The following is a 16,606-nucleotide window of genomic DNA, read 5'->3' as shown; positions in this document are numbered from 1 at the left end:
GCTCCATGTTGTTTTTAGCTCTTGTTATAAGTCATTATTCGTAAGATTAAAATACTGTGGTTATTGATTTTACCTTTCCCACTGGTTAGAACCATTTATTAACCGTGGGGGTAGTTTCATATTTACCATAATTGGGAACAGTTTATATAAATATAGTTCTAACTTCAGTGTGCTAAATAGACATAAAATGTGATCATGTCAATTGTGATGATTAAATGTGTTCCGTCCATTAACAACTCAAATGAGTCTTGAAGCAGGGACACAATTGCTCCTATCCATTTGCTAAGATTTGCAGCCCTGTGAGTTTGAGGTTTTATGATTAATTTACCCTCAGTTCAGGGATGAAAATGTGCTCAGTCGCCCCTTCGCTGCCATTGGCTGAGGAGTTTGCGTCAAAGCGTAGCTGGCGACATTTGCTTCTCAGCAAATCTCCCCGCGAGAGAGAGAGACAGACCCCAGCTTCGAGTCCTCCAGACGTTCTCATTGGCCAGCCCTCTCTACAAATCCAACTCCAGCAACTTCCCCAGAACAGACTAACAAATCACAACCGCATGTATTTTACCGTCATAAACGCTTTTGCACTATCCCATACATTGGTGCAAGTGTTGAAGATGAAAGTTTTGTTGGTATTTTTATTCGAATATATCCAAAGCGACAGTTACTTTTGATTGTTTACATTACAGGATTTCGAGAGAGCTATTTTATTCAAGGAAAGAACTGGACAAAGAACATTCTACTCCGGCCCACAATCGAGAGTAAGTTGCCATTTATTATTATTATTATTTGTATTATTATTAGACTATTATTATAGCCTACCATTATACGTATAGGAGTCGTAATTGTTGTACAACAAAAGGATGTATTGGCTACCTATTAGCCTATACGCTATACAGACAACATCCCACAGCAGAAATATATATCAATAAAATGTAATTAACAATATAACAATACATTCATTAAATAGTGTATTAGGCCCTATTGGGTCACTGTGTTTGGACAACAATGTATGGTCAATTAACACCTTGCATAACCTGGAGAAAGAGAGAAACGTCCTGACACATGTTAATCGAATGATTTAAAAAAACTCATTAGACCATTGAACACTCCGGTGTGTATTGTGTATGGATCTTCCATTTTAGCCTGAAGCCTACTGTAGGACACTGGAAAACAGTTTTATGACACAGTTTCTGTCCTAAATGTGACAATGAATTCTGTCATTTTAAAACTCAGCGCTAGTTTGTAGCTACATTTAATTAAATCCAAATAAGGCTAATAATTTCAGCCGTAATTTTGTCTTCAACAGAAATATTGTCTTGGAGAAATTTGAATAGCTAATGTGTTTTCGACTCTTTCGATTACTTTCTTCAATCTGAATGCATTCCAGTGAATGTTCTCAGTTGGTGTGAAAATACATGCAGACAAAGGGCGATAATTGAGGAGGCGTGTAGTGAACCCTCTTTCCGCCTGTACAGCACCTCCCTCCCCTACCGTCCTATATGGAACGGCCAGTCGTGACAGGGCACGCGGGAGGGTCCTGGCAATTCTCGGAAATATAGCCTAACATCTCAAACATTTAGCTCTTTTTATTAGCGTATGAGCTGTTTGCTTTGGTTTATGCAAATTACGCTTGACCTACAGTTTAAAAAACAAATGGCCCACATTTGCTTAAAAAAAAATAGTTTTATTTGTTAGAGGGACAGGTGTGTTTGTCCGTAAAAAAAAGTCTTACATATAAAATAATCAAATTCCCATTCTAAAACGGAATATTTTCTAACACTTTAATATCGATTGAGTAGCCTAAAAAAACACTATCTGGAAATGTGTTAGTCAAGTTATAGACCTGATGTTTCTTTAAAAATGTAGCCTATAGGCTATTATTTAGCATAGTCCTGTATATTGATTTGTTTCCATTAGGCTATCCATATGTCTAACTACAACGAAAAACGGCTTATGAACTGTTTTATTGTGATTCTGCATGGCATATGGATATTAAATGAAAGAGGAGAACCTGTCTTATTTTCTTCAGCCTGCAAAATTATTATTATTATGACTGAATGCAGTGCAGAGTTGAGGATAGCGTCCTGTAATTAGGCTGCGCGTGCCACCCGGATTATCTCGTTAATTCATCAACATAAACATTTATCATAATTAATTATTGGACAGGGTAATTATTATTGAGCGGGTGTGCAACTGGTAGACGAAGTCTGTTTTAAGTGTGACAGATTGAGTGGAGGAAAAAAACCGTTGGATGGATATTAAAAATGCCACTCCGGTCGAATAATCAAGAGACACTGGGGGGGGAGGGGGGGTTACCATAAATGTTATTTAAACCAGTTCTCCAGGTTGAACTATTCCAATAGTATAGAATTGTTCAATCTTTATGAAGATACTCCTGGAAATATGTTGTTAACCTCTCTTTAAATCAGACATATTTAAAGTCATTGAGTAAGTGTTTATCTACAACCCTGGCGCTTGCAACGCCAGGGTTGTGGATTCAATTTCTGCGGGGGACCAGAACGAAAAAAGTATGACAATGAATGCACTCACTACTGTAAGTCTCTCTGGATAAGAGCGTCTGCTAAATTACTAAAATGGAAATGTCCATGCTCTATAGGCTACCTGAAATAAGAGAGTGCATAACCTACAATCAAATACATTCAAGTTAGTCCTATGCTGTGTCATTAGTCAGTTCAACAACTAAATATTTCCGCGAGTAATATTATTTTTTGATTGATTCATAACCAATGTCAATAAATCATTAATGAAGCATGTATTTACCAATAAATGACATTATTTAGGCCAATTAAAAGGAATTAGGCCTATGTACTCCAGGCCCTTCATGAATCATCTACATTGTCTAAATAGGTTACTTTATAGCAGTTTGATTGGCAGGGCTGATGTTTCCTACAGCCCAAGGCTGAGGGTTTTTTAATGGGTTTTAACACCTTAAATTAGTCAAGAGGCGTTTTGACAGTAGGAGATAGGGGGAGGGAGTTAGCCTATAACTGCTAATAGGGTTGGTTGCCTGTTTGGCTAACTCAAGTCCCCTAAGCGTGGGCCTCGTTATTAAAACATTTCGATTGCCTTCTGAACGTTATTCAACCTTGTAAATCTAATTACAGCAAGCAATTAGGATGGAAATTGAGAAGAACCTAATGGGCACAGTCGAGTCCCGTACTAGTTTTAAATTGTTAGCTGAAGTAGCATTATTTTTTCACATTTGAATGGCATCCTGTTCACGTTTACAGCGATTACTGGTGCGTACAAAACCAAGAGGCATGGTGAAAAGCTTGGCCTAGTGAAATGGCTACAGTACAAAATGGGCCGATAAGTTGACTGCATTGGTAGCTACTTTACGCCAAAGGTTTTTGTTATCAGTCTCATTTATCGGGCCTACAGTGTCTTTGTCTCGGCAAATGGCCCCCAATCAATTCCCTTATATTTGAGACAATTAGCTGGGCTCTATGTAAATGATGATCCTTGCTGCGTCCCAATGTGTGTGCATTTGAGCGACTGTGTTTTGTTCTTTGAGAGTACTTGTTGCAATTAAGGATGTTGCTTTTTTGGCCTGGGGGTGGAGGGGGGGGGGGACGTTTGTCAAGATGAGCCACGCTTTCTTGAAGAGGACAGCTGGGGCTCTGGGACTGTTTTAAAAGCACACTGCGGTTGGATAGGGTTTATTGCCAACTAATCACAGCGCTGAGTCCATCAAATGCTATTCAAACTGGATGCAACTTACTTTGCTCAATTTCTTCTCTTTTTATGATTTTTGGAATAGGCATCCAGCGGCAAAATCGAGACCTCGAGAAAAAGAACCAATAAACAACCAAGGACATCTACGGGCCATACCCAATTTTCAACATTTTCTCCAACTTTACCCCCCAGTCCAACATTAGCATGATGTCGTATCTCAAGCAACCACCTTACACAGTCAACGGACTGAGCTTAACGACCTCCGGAATGGACCTTCTGCATCCATCCGTGGGCTACCCAGGTAAGTTCTAGCACTTTTTACGCGTGTGTATGGATGCTTTCATAATTTATGTCAACTCTTCATTTGCTTAGATTTTCCAATTAGGGTCAAATCACGTAAAGCCATCATGGATATAATGCCTCTGGTTACTGATTTATATCTAAAACATGCTTTTTAACACCAAGGGATTAATGTAAATAATGCATTATCATAATGCTGAAATGAGGCAAGACATCAACTAAATTTTGCATTCTTTTGTACTGACTTGAAAATTCTTATTTCACTAAATGTTTGTAAAATGTCATTGGTCCTGAATTCGTCTTAGCCCTGAATAGCAAATACATGTTAAACAATGTTGTTATAAGTTACACTTAAAAGTGAATACATTCACAGTTGTGTCACAATATCCCTACTTTGTATTCTGATAATCTCATGTGGGTAGAATTAACATTTTTAGTTATGTGCATATGTTTATTTTCAACAGCGACGCCCCGCAAGCAGAGACGAGAAAGGACGACTTTCACACGCGCACAACTTGACGTTTTAGAGGCACTGTTCGGCAAAACTCGATATCCTGATATATTCATGCGCGAGGAGGTAGCACTGAAAATCAATCTGCCTGAGTCTCGTGTACAGGTGAGTGTTGACACAGGCACAAATACTCCCTATCACTGAATAATAAATATCCGCTGTTTGTGGCAACTCAAACGAGAGGAGACAGATGGCCATAACAGTATGGCAGTCATAAACAAAAGCTTTGAAAAACAAAATAGACTACTACTCAGACTACGTTTACTGTGTCAAGCAGTGCTTTTCAACATCAGTATAATAAAACATCTCCGAAGTCTATGATCAACACAACACACTTTTTTCAAAATGATCTGGTTCACACGTAAAAGCCTATTTGCGTCACATTTTGCTTTTACGTGTGAACCTTTCCTTACTGTTTGGGTGATTAATTGTGTTTGCTATTTTGTGTTTATTTTAGGTTTGGTTTAAGAACCGAAGGGCAAAGTGCCGCCAGCAACAACAGCAGCAGCAGAACGGGGGGCAGAACAAAGTGCGACCAGCCAAAAAGAAGAGTTCTCCAGCCAGAGAAGCGAGCTCTGAGAGCGGGGCGAGTGGCCAGTTCACACCGCCCTCAAGTACTACTTCAGTCCCTTCCATATCAACCAGCACCGCACCGGTATCTATTTGGAGTCCAGCTTCCATCTCTCCACTGGCTGACCCTCTTTCTACATCCTCCTCCTGCATGCAAAGATCCTACCCAATGACCTACACACAGGCCTCGGGATACAGCCAAGGCTATGCCGGATCAACGTCATACTTCGGCGGAATGGACTGCGGTTCTTACCTTACACCCATGCACCACCAGTTGTCTGGCCCAGGGACGACAGTCAGTCCTATGAGCACCAACGCCGTCACAAGCCATCTGAACCAGTCCCCTGCATCCCTCTCCACTCAGGGCTACGGAGCCTCGGGGCTAGGCTTCAACTCCACGGCGGACTGCTTGGATTATAAGGACCAAGCGGCATCCTGGAAGCTGAACTTCAATGCCGATTGCTTGGATTATAAAGACCAGACTTCATCGTGGAAATTCCAAGTCCTGTGAAAAGAACAATATGGCTATGTAGACTATTCAAACGAAGATAATGATGATAAATCAAACATCTAGCCCTGCCATCCTTCAATAAGATATATCCGTAAAAGACTGATTATTCGTGTCGCCGGTATGAACTTCAAGAGAGAAAGAGGGGGGGGCAAATTTCGGTGGCGGCTCGTGTTGATGGCATGAAGTTTGTCCCCGTCCAGCAGAGGAGAAGTTATAATTTATTTTAGCACTGGCAAAGATATTTTCTTTTCATAAACCTCACAGGTTGAAGCCATCTCATCTGTCTGTCAGTGTGTACCTCCATGCTTACAGTACAGCACCTGTTGGTTAATTGAAGGAAAAGAAAACTTGAAGTCGACTCGTAGTAATTTATGGTACATCACAGCCACGAACAAATCCTTATTCAAGAACAACATTGCTAGAGGAGCCAATCTTTTGGTTAAGTGCTTGGGATGGACAGGCTTCATTTAAGCCTCTTACAACTTGCCGACCTATTGGCGGAGGAACACTTTGACCAGGAATGTTGTGTGGACTGCGCTCCCCCGAGGCGACACGGATTGACTACTTTATTTAAGAAAAAGTGTTTATAAGGAATCAAAATGTAGTTTCTAAGAGACAATCAGTGTGTGTCTTATATAAATGGTACATATGTGTTTGTTTTTTAAATCTGTGCTAGCCTTCGAAACTGTGATCTGTTGTATTGTATGCAATTTGTGAGCTCCCTCGCATTAGCGATGACTCTCTGCTGTGATTTTAATAGATTTGTAACTTTTTGAACAACAAGAAAATAATGGATAATGGTTAAATAATGATTATTACAAGAGACAACCTGACTGTCCAAACACATGGTAGAACATCTGAGGGGATACTGGAAAAGAAATTCGATTGCTGAGACCTCTCTGGACTTAGCCTAGCGCGTCCCTATCCATTGATCACTCACGTTGATTGTGGATCCCTAACATGGCTCCAAAAATGGTGTGACCCCACCGCTGAACAGACACAAATAAAGGTCCTGAGATCAGCCCCCCTCATTTATCAATGAGCTAAATATGGATTCACTATTGACTGTGTGTGAGTGTGTGTGTGTGTGTGTGTGTGTGTGTGTGTGTGTGTGTTGATACATATTTATGTATTTTACAACGTCATCCGTGGACATCAGATATGGATGAAACGCTGTGGAAGTAGGTTTATATGTATGTTCCCTCACCTTGAATTGAACAAATAAATATTCCTAGGAAGAGCCATAATACCATTTATTGGATGAATTGACAGAGAATGAACGTTGGATATGTTTATTGCAAAATACTGACTTGACTTCAGCCTTTCAAGCAAAAAGTCAAGCAAAATCTTGGTGGCCAAGATATATTGCAGGAGGCCTATGCCATGATATTATTTTACCACAGATTACAATATTTTCTAAACGAAATTAATGAACGAATTTAATTGAGGTGTGTTAATTAGGTCTGTAATTACTATCTTAGTGAGCAATCATTAGCCACACTTGGCCGTTCAATATCCTCCAACCAGCCTCAAACGGTAAACACGCAGCCTACTGTCTACATTGACCATTGTTTTAATAAATAAAACATTTTGCTGAAGTTTCAGTCATACATTGGATAAATAATACCAGAGTAGGCCTATTTCAAGTCATACAATATAGTTGTTGCTCTTTTCTTTGTCAAACCCACAGACACAAAACATGGATTTGACTCTTACCACGTTATAACCAACACAAATAGGCTACGATGACAGTGAACAGCCCTGCGTCGTTTATTTTTGCTATACAAAATAAGTTTAGGGCCTATGTATTTCTGCAACAACCAGGGTATAGCACATTTTTTATATTTTGCTTTTTCTTAGTTTCCGGTGCTCATTTCAGATAGTCTCAGAGACAGGAATGTGCTTCTTGGGAAAGTAGTGTTAATCCTGGCCTCAAAGAGAAACTAATCCCAATATTTTACTAGCGGGGTTTCTTTAGGGCACAGTCATTCAAAGACCGCCGCATGCTTCTGCCCAACCCTGCATTCCAAAAGCTGGCCTACCGTACCAGTTCGTTATAAGCAGGCTCCCTACAAACACACTTTGACTGAGTTTTTGTTCAACTCATGGATTGACTCGATCTCTACCAAAATAATGAGGTTATAGCAACGATTCATGCCACTTAGTAATAATATGGATGTATTTTAAGAACCTCTAATTGCAGATTGCTAAACTGAAGCTGCCCATATTCTGCAAACCTTTTCCGAAATCAATTAAAAGGCAACAAAAGATGTCTGATTAGTTAAGTTAATCAAATATATTGAAACGCAGCTCTCTGGAAAGTTCCACTACGACTCGTCATTGCACAACGTTTCAAGCTTGCCTTGATAGTAAAACTTTTTTTTTTAATAATCTGATTTAGGGGGTGCACTGTTTGAGAACAATTGGCACCCGGGAGTCCTCTGGAGCTCAATGGAGAACTTCTACAAAACTAAATCTGGCGAAGGCAAAGAAAGGGGGCGGGGAAAGGGTTTTACTGTCGGCTCCGGGTTATTTCTGAAAGTCCGACTCTGAGCATTTAACGTTATTGTGAGTTGACTGAGGCAAAGTCAGACAGACAATCGAATCTTTAATTACTCCATGCCTATGCAGTAATTGTTAGGAGTCGAACATTCAATTAGCATCCTTGACATTGCCAATAATCTCTCTTTCATTCGAGTCCTCAGTAAAGGAAACACACTAATTAAAACCCGGGTTAGAAATAATTGAACCATTAAAAAGAGGGCTAAAGATTTGTATTTCATTCTTTTTATTCCATTTTATCCCTTAGTTCAGAAAAAGTGGTGACTGAACCGTGTGTGCTCGCGCGCGTGTTTGTGTGCGCGCGTGTGTGTTCGTGTGTGTAATGTAAATCATCATTATTATCAGCTAAAATAGATGGTTAGTTTAGATGTAAGTGAAAGTTCAGTTGTATCAACCTAAAGGTCTAGTTGAGTGCAAGAAGCCTAGTAATTGTAAAAATAAATATATATATATAAAAAATAACAATAACAAAAAACGTATATGTAACAAACAATGAAACAATAATAATTCAAATGTAAACAATAGATGCAGTTGTCTGTGGCATGCATGTTAAAGAGATTGCGTCTCCTCGTGCAGTGTCAACAACAACTGGCCTCTGCCCTCCAGGCTGTACAATGTGTTTCCATGTTTGAAATTGAAGGTCACTTGCAGGAAGATTTTTATAACAACGGACAACTTTCGGTCTGCTATAAGCATTTGGTTTGACCATAAATGATCAGTGTTCATAAGGGGAAATCCCAAATATAAACGCACGTAATTTGGACATGTGTGTAAAGTGTGGAATTCATTTTAGGCGCGGGAACGAAGGATTCGGATTGGGCCCGAGCGCACAGAGCCTGGTTCCGCTCTAGGTTTCGTCACTGTTTGCTCTTTGGGGTTTTAGCCTGTGTTTCTGTATAATCACTTTGTAACAACTGCTGATGTAAAAATGGCTTTATAAATACGTTTGATTGATTCACAGCACATAAACTATTCATGAGAGATTCTAATGGAAATATAACAAAATTCAAAAGGCACTCGCACATCTGAGCAATCTAATTTGCAGGTTCATGGCAAGAATTGAACAAGAAGAAGGGAAAAGGAAACCGCACACTGCTCTTGATAGTATCACTGATATTAAATAAACTGACGTATCGGCCTCACGGCCTTCGTCAGAGCTTTTGTGATTTAAAACATTTTTGCACCCTTATCTAGACCTAGGATGGAAATATAACAAAAATCAACTAACTCATAAAATGCAATAAAAACCACTTTGTAATTAGGGTTAACATAAGTTAAATAACAACATGTATACTCTCTATGAATGCTCATACTCAACAAATATTATTTTAGAGGTCAAATAGGCTGCTAAATAACTGTCAGACCAGGCTGGGCTGGGCTGTGGCTGGGCTGTGGTTGGGCTGTGGCTGGGCTGGGCTGTGGCTGGGCTGGGCTGTAGCTGGGCTGTGGCTGGGCTGTAGCTGGGCTGTGGCTGGGCTGTGGCTGGGCTGGGCTGTGGCTGGGCTGTGGTTGGGCTGGGCTGTAGCTGGGCTGTGGCTGGGCTGGGCTGTGGCTGGGCTGTGGTTGGGCTGGGCTGGGCTGTAGCTGGGCTGTGGCTGGGCTGGGCTGTGGCTGGGCTGTGGCTGGGCTGTGGCTGGGCTGGGCTGGGCTGTGGCTGGGCTGGGCTGTGGCTGGGCTGTGGTTGGGCTGGGCTGTAGCTGGGCTGTGGCTGGGCTGGGCTGTGGCTGGGCTGGGCTGTGGCTGGGCTGTGGCTGGGCTGGGCTGTGGCTGGGCTGGGCTGGGCTGGGCTGTAGTAGCTGGGCTGGGCTGGGCTGTAGCTGGCTGGCGGGTCAGACAGTGTAGTACAGTAGGGTTGACATATTCAGATGAGGAGCAACTTTACGCACATGCACAACATGGTGATAAGTGATGATAACAATAAAAATAATAGACCCAATGAGAATAATAATAATAATGTTAAAAATAATACTAATTCATAATACTAAGAAGACAAAATCACAACCATCACCACCATCTAAAGCTTCTTCATCCAACGGTCCCCTTTTCTTTTTATGTCAGATGGTCCAACACCACCCTTAGACAATTGCTTTCATTTTTGGTGCAATTCTCATTTCTGGATTAGGTTTAAAATACAGGATTCAATCTTGCTATGTCACATGCTTGTGCAAAACACCCATTGCATTTGTAGACCTATCATTAAAATAAATGAGCCACTAACTATCCATGTGTTCCTCCATATGAAGGATGTGATTTATTTGCCTTCCTAATGTGTTTAACCATCGAGATCTAAGGAAGACGCAGGATAAATCATTCACCTAAACAATGCACTAATAATCAGGTCTTGTTGATAAGTGCAGTGACATTCTGAGAGACACAACAGGCTCACTGAGGGTTATAACTTTTGAATGTGATATTTTAAGCGTGCACAAGTGACGGTGAGATTAGACACCAGGTGCGCATTCTCCGTATTGAAGACCCCATACCTACAGTCAGACTCCGAGTTTTAATCAAAAGCAAACCGCACTGAAGAGCATATGGGACCCGCAGACGCTGCATTAATCCCTCCGATTTTTTGTTAACATCACAACAATAGGCTGCACTTAGCCTACAGCACTCCTGGTCCTGCCAGCCATGCAACGCATCACCATAACCAACGTCGGGAAGGCCCACACCAAGTGCTCACTGGAGACGCCCGGATGCAACCTGCGCAAGTCGCGTGAGTGGCCCGCGTGATGTTGGGAAAATGTTTACAAACCCTAAAACGCATTCCCAGATTATTACCTCAAAGTAGGTGAACACGATCTCTGATTACAGGCTACGAGGCCATCGACTGACGCTTCAACAAAGAAACAGCTGATGAGCACCTTCTTCTAGACAGGATCAACTATTATTGGACATTAATTAATTTAAAAAATAAAAACGACAATATCCAAAAGTAAATGTGTATTATTCATATAATTAATTATAGCGTACTATGTATAGGGCTATTGGTAGTTTATTAGAAGTCAAGTCAACCGTTATCAGTTGATAACGATTTAGGAATGAGGACCACGATAATGAGTTTACATTTATGACAACCGCGTCCAGTATTGTGCTGACAATGACAATTATCGCTATATTCTTTTGGTTGAACTTTTTCATATATCAGACGATATACCGTTAAGGAAGGACATTATATTTCAGACAGATTTATTTAGGCAAGAATATGGTCTGGAAAGTGGGAGTAGGCTAATGTGTGCATCTTGAGAAAACATACCCTGTCCCTAATTCCAAAGGTTGGCAAGCAACACTTAAAAGAACTCTCCTGCAAAAATAGTATGCAAAATACCTTCTCATTATCAGTTCGAAAAGCTTCAATTTGTTCCCCCTTTTCTTTTGTCCTTTCCATCAGTCTCGGGTATGGATACAAATCCTCTATGGCTTGGAACATATATACTGTCGAGAAATACTGCATATATGGCTACATGTAAACAAAACACCCATCATTTACTTTGAGCAATGAAAAACTGGCACACTATCCGTATGCTACACATGCAGACCTCTCAAATGACAGATTTGGAAAAAAAAAATCAAATAATTATAAGACATTCTCAACCAATCATGATGAGATTTGTGCAGAATTCGACTTGAACAATCAATGAGACCTTTTGGCAAATGTTTAATGATAAAATAAATGTAAAAAAGATTAATGGTGTTAGGGGGAGTCGTTGGTGTTAGGGGGAGTCGTTGGTGTTAGGGGGAGTCATTGCTGTTAGGTAGAGTCGTTGGTGTTATGGAGAGTCGTTGGTGTTATGGAGAGTCGTTGGTGTTAGGGTGAGTCGTTGGTGTTAGGGTGAGTCGTTGGTGAGTTATGTTATGGAGAGTCGTTGGTGTTAGGGGAGTCGTTGGTGTTAGGGGAGTCATTGGTGTTAGGTAGAGTCGTTGGTGTTATGGAGAGTCGTTGGTGTTATGGAGAGTCGTTGGTGTTAGGGTGAGTCGTTGGTGTTAGGGTGAGTCGTTGGTGTTAGGGTGAGTCGTTGGTGTTAGGGAGAGTCGTTGGTGTTAGGGAGAGTCGTTGGTGTTAGGGGAGTCGTTGGTGTTAGGAGGAGTCGTTGGTGTTAGGAGGAGTCGTTGGTGTTAGAGGGAGTCGTTGGTGTTAGAGAGAGTCGTTGGTGTTAGAGGAGTCGTTGGTGTTAGAGGGAGTCGTTGGTGTTAGAGGGAGTCGTTGGTGTTAGGGAGAGTCGTTGGTGTTAGGGAGAGTATTTGGTGTTAGGGGAGTCGTTGGTGTTAGGTAGAGTCGTTGGTATTAGAGGGAGTCGTTGGTGTTAGGTCGAGTCATTGGTGTTAGGGAGAGTCGTTGGTGTTAGTGAGAGTCGTTGGTGTTAGGTAGAGTCGTTGGTGTTAGGGAGAGTCGTTGGTGTTAGGGAGAGAGTCGTTGGTGTTAGGGAGAGTTGTTGGTGTTAGGGAGAGTCGTTGGTGTTAGGGAGAGTCGTTGGTGTTAGGGAGAGTCGTTGGTGTTAGGGGAGTTGTTGGTGTTAGGGGAGTCGTTGGTGTTAGGGGAGTCGTTGGTGTTAGGGAGAGTATTTGGTGTTAGGGAGAGTCGTTGGTGTTAGAGGGAGTCGTTGGTGTTAGAGGGAGTCGTTGGTGTTAGAGGGAGTCGTTGGTGTTAGGGAGAGTCGTTGGTGTTAGGTGGAGTCGTTGGTGTTAGGGAGAGTCGTTGGTGTTAGGGAGAGTCGTTGGTGTTAGAGGGAGTCGTTGGTGTTAGAGGGAGTCATTGGTGTTAGGGAGAGTCGTTGGTGTTAGGGAGAGTCATTGGTGTTAGGGAGAGTATTTGGTGTTAGGGGGAGTCGTTGGTGTTAGGTAGAGTCGTTGGTGTTAGGGAGAATCGTTGGTGTTCGGGAGAGTCTTTGGTGTTAGGGAGAGTCGTTGGTGTTAAGGAGAGTCGTTGGTGTTATGGAGAGTCATTGGTGTTAGAGGGAGTCGGTGTTAGCAAGAGTCGTTTGTGTTAGCGAGAGTCGTTGGTGTTAGGGAGAGTCTTTGGTGTTATGGAGAGTCGTTGGTGTTAGAGGGAGTCGTTGGTGTTAGGGAGAGTCGTTGGTGTTAGGGAGAGTTGTTGGTGTTAGGGGGAGTTGTTGGTGTTACTACTACAACTATTACTACTACTACTACTACTACTACTACTACTACTACTACTACTAAAGTACAATAATAATAATAATAATAATATCCCTATCCCTCTTATCCAGGCTCAGCAAACACAGTCCTATATTTTCTGCATTACTTATTTAAGTTTGTAACATCATCAATGAATTTGATAATCTTGCCAAAGATTAAATTAAAAGGGTTTTGTACCCATAATAACAGATTTAGATGTTTAAAAAATATATATATAACGGGATTGGAGTAAACCACTAAAAAGCATGTGATTTTAATTTGTCCGACTGCTCACACAAATCCGTGGATTTCCAGAGATCTGAAAGTGATAATAGTACAGCAGGACTAGTTGGAGGTCTGATAAAGCAGAGGACCACACATTCTTTCCACATAGGCCTACTGTAACATATTGCTCATTCCTGGTTATAAGCTACAATGAATACTTTTTACTGAGCAAACCAAGGTTTGTGACTTACTTATTTGCTTGACAACAGGCTTATTCCAACTTGTGACATGTATCAAAAAATGTGATATTCATTTGAACGATCAAAATAGTTTCAGAGATTAAAGGTGCATACTAACACATATTCCATTGAGGTCCAAAAGGCAGATCAAAAAGTGAAAAATAATATTTGCTAGCTGTAGCTAATAATATCTATGTGCAAATCAATAACAAATGTTGCATTCCTCTCTGAACAGTTGCTGGGATGTAGCACTATTTCACTAAATACTACATGGTTTGTTAAGTCATTAAAAACGGATAACATTTCTTCACAGGCTATTGATGTCAGGGACCAGTAAGTTTCTTACTCTGCTTGTCTTCTGTCCCCTCACAGAAGATGAATATGGAAGTTTATCGGGCCAGTTGCCAGGGCCTTTTCAAGGTGTTGGTGGTGTTTCTCATTAGAACATGATGCAGCCTCGACCTACTTGTATGATAGGTGGGTTTGAATGGGGGCAGCGTGATCCATTACATTAGGAAGAATCATATTTTGTTGGAAAACTCAATGCCATAAGATGATTACAGGATCTCAGCATATGTTATAATAAAACCACATGTTATTATGTATATTGGTCAAGTTAATACCTAGTTAGTTAATGTCTACCTAGTTAGAACTAAACATGGAGTCCATGTAGGACCAGGGATTTAACAGCTCTTGGATTAACAGAGAATTCCATGATAGGAAACATCTATCAACCCCCCATTGACTAACAAACCATAAATAAAAAATCTCTTTAAGAGACAAATGGAAATACTTTTATGGTGGATTACATGTATCTAATGTCCTACACTCAGCGGCTTGATGGGGACTAAAGTGCTCGAAATGAGGTGGAATGCGAAATGATAATCGCCTGATCAACAAATATTCCCAGAACTGACAACCCTAATGGTCGTTGGTGTGGCCACAAGCCATTTAATAATATGATTTAACTGTAGACATCAGCTGTGTTTGGAAAGGTCATGTGAAATTCATATTATCCTCCACATATGTTCTCTAATCCTACAAATCTATAGCCAAATTTGTGAAAGATTTGAGTGAAACGTCAATTAGGCCTGTATAAAAGTGTACAGGCCTACCTAAGCATCATCCATCAATCAACTCGACAGGGAAACTAGAGAAAAATGGTGATGCAGACTATATCCAACGCATGAAGGCTTTGATCTAAACAAACATAAGAAAACAGATTCATGATTCGATGCTGGATGAGTCACCACTACACTCTCACCCAAAGCGCGTCCCAGTGAGCGAGGCACTTCTCTCTCCCACATGATCCCACTGAGACACCTCATTATGGCAATTAGACAGGTGCACGCGATGAGGCCTCTGATAATTAAGGCGACACCTTTCTAACGAACTCTCGGCAGCTCTTAATCTCCAGCAAACAAGATACCCTTGTGTGAAAGTGTACAAGGAACCAGAAATTAATTAGCTGAAACTAACAGATTACAGTTGGGAGACCCCCCTAGATGGACAGCGGTTAGTAATGAGACTAGAAGTTGGGAATGGGATGAGGTTAATGTAGAGCAGCCCCGACAGACAGCACTACAGCTCCTTTTTATTTCATTTTTTTCCCCATTAAGTGTTATACATCAATGAACTGTTTCGAGTTGTCATCCAGACAGAGTCTAAGCCTTTTTGAAGTCATGGCGCACAACTATGCACCCAACGTGCTTTGAATATCTATTATGGGAAGCGAAAGCATAACTTTTTTCACTGAAATTCTAGAACACCAATACTTATCTACTTTTCCACTCAGATCAGAGCCTTTTCACTTATTCTTGGCTTCAAGATGAAAATCTCACATTCATTGAGAGGTTATTGTTATCAATGTGGGCACATGATAAGGGAAAGGAAAGGACTTGCTGTCCTCCAAGCCCCTCTCACTGTTATTCAACTCTGTTTCTTGTTCTGTAGGCCTACTTCATAATACGTCCACAAATGCTCAGATTGCATTGAATTGTTAGGAGAAAAGGTGACTAAGCCCTTCACGGGACCACCTCATTATCTTGATCAAAGGCAGGAGAAATCTGATCCCTCATTCAAGGTTGCATTGTGTTCTCGTGGTGTAGGGGGTAAGTTACCCAAAGCACTGTTCCAAGGCCAGTTTTACTGTTTACTATGGTTGAGAGAGAATTCATGGGTTGCACCTCTGTCACTTGGTCACAATTTTTGGCGCTCTCCCCTCAATCTTAGCTAGCTGGCTAAAGTTATACTGAATCTAATGTCAATCTGGAGACATCACAATGATGACAAAATCTTGTCCTACTAATTACTCCTTCTTTGCAACCTGGACTCAGGGGTAGACATTACAGAGTAAATGTAAATTCGTAACACCAATTAGTATAATATGCTATATTTCATATGGTATGTATTAATTTGCGGATGTCCACCATCCATTTTGTATTTTGTTGCGAATTTTGTACAATATATTACAAATTTGCTAAATGTATGATATGTTACGAATGCCAATTTGTTGTGGCTAACGTTAGCTAGGTGGCTAATGTGAGCTAGTCTAGGGGATAAGGGTTAGGAGTTAGGTTAAAGGGATAGGGGATAGGGGAAGGGTTAGTTACTATGCTAAGTAGTTGCAAATTAGCTAAAAAGTAGTAAGTAGTTCCAAAGTTATTGGCTAAAATGCTAAAGTTGTCCTTGACCTTTAGGTTCTTTCAGCCTAATTTGAGTGTCCCGGATTTACATTTACTATGTTATGTCTAGTCTATGAGACCAGGCTGCCTTTTGAAATATCCTGTGTTTCCAAGCCACAGTAATGCTCTTTAGACAAAATCTTCATCATCGCCCATTGAGACTGCATTGAGTAGAATG

At 41.0% G+C, this 16,606-nt stretch overlaps 1 protein-coding gene across 1 annotated transcript; it reads left to right on the top strand.

The window, feature by feature from the left end:
* Window positions 1-455: 455 nt before the first annotated feature.
* Window positions 456-6,606, top strand: LOC112261755 (homeobox protein OTX2). The gene is made up of 4 exons (XM_024437351.1): window positions 456-755; window positions 3,779-3,994; window positions 4,458-4,609; window positions 4,962-6,606. The coding sequence occupies exons 2-4, from the start codon at window positions 3,898-3,900 to the stop codon at window positions 5,583-5,585; spliced, it is 873 nt and encodes a 290-aa protein (XP_024293119.1). The 5' UTR covers window positions 456-755; window positions 3,779-3,897; the 3' UTR covers window positions 5,586-6,606.
* The last annotated feature ends 10,000 nt before the right edge of the window (window positions 6,607-16,606 follow it).

The sequence above is a fragment of the Oncorhynchus tshawytscha genome, linkage group LG11 (genome assembly GCF_018296145.1).
Source record: "Oncorhynchus tshawytscha isolate Ot180627B linkage group LG11, Otsh_v2.0, whole genome shotgun sequence".
Lineage (NCBI taxonomy): Eukaryota > Metazoa > Chordata > Actinopteri > Salmoniformes > Salmonidae > Oncorhynchus > Oncorhynchus tshawytscha.
The sequence above is the reverse complement of the archived record's forward strand: the minus strand, read 5'-3'. Positions and strand labels throughout refer to the sequence as shown.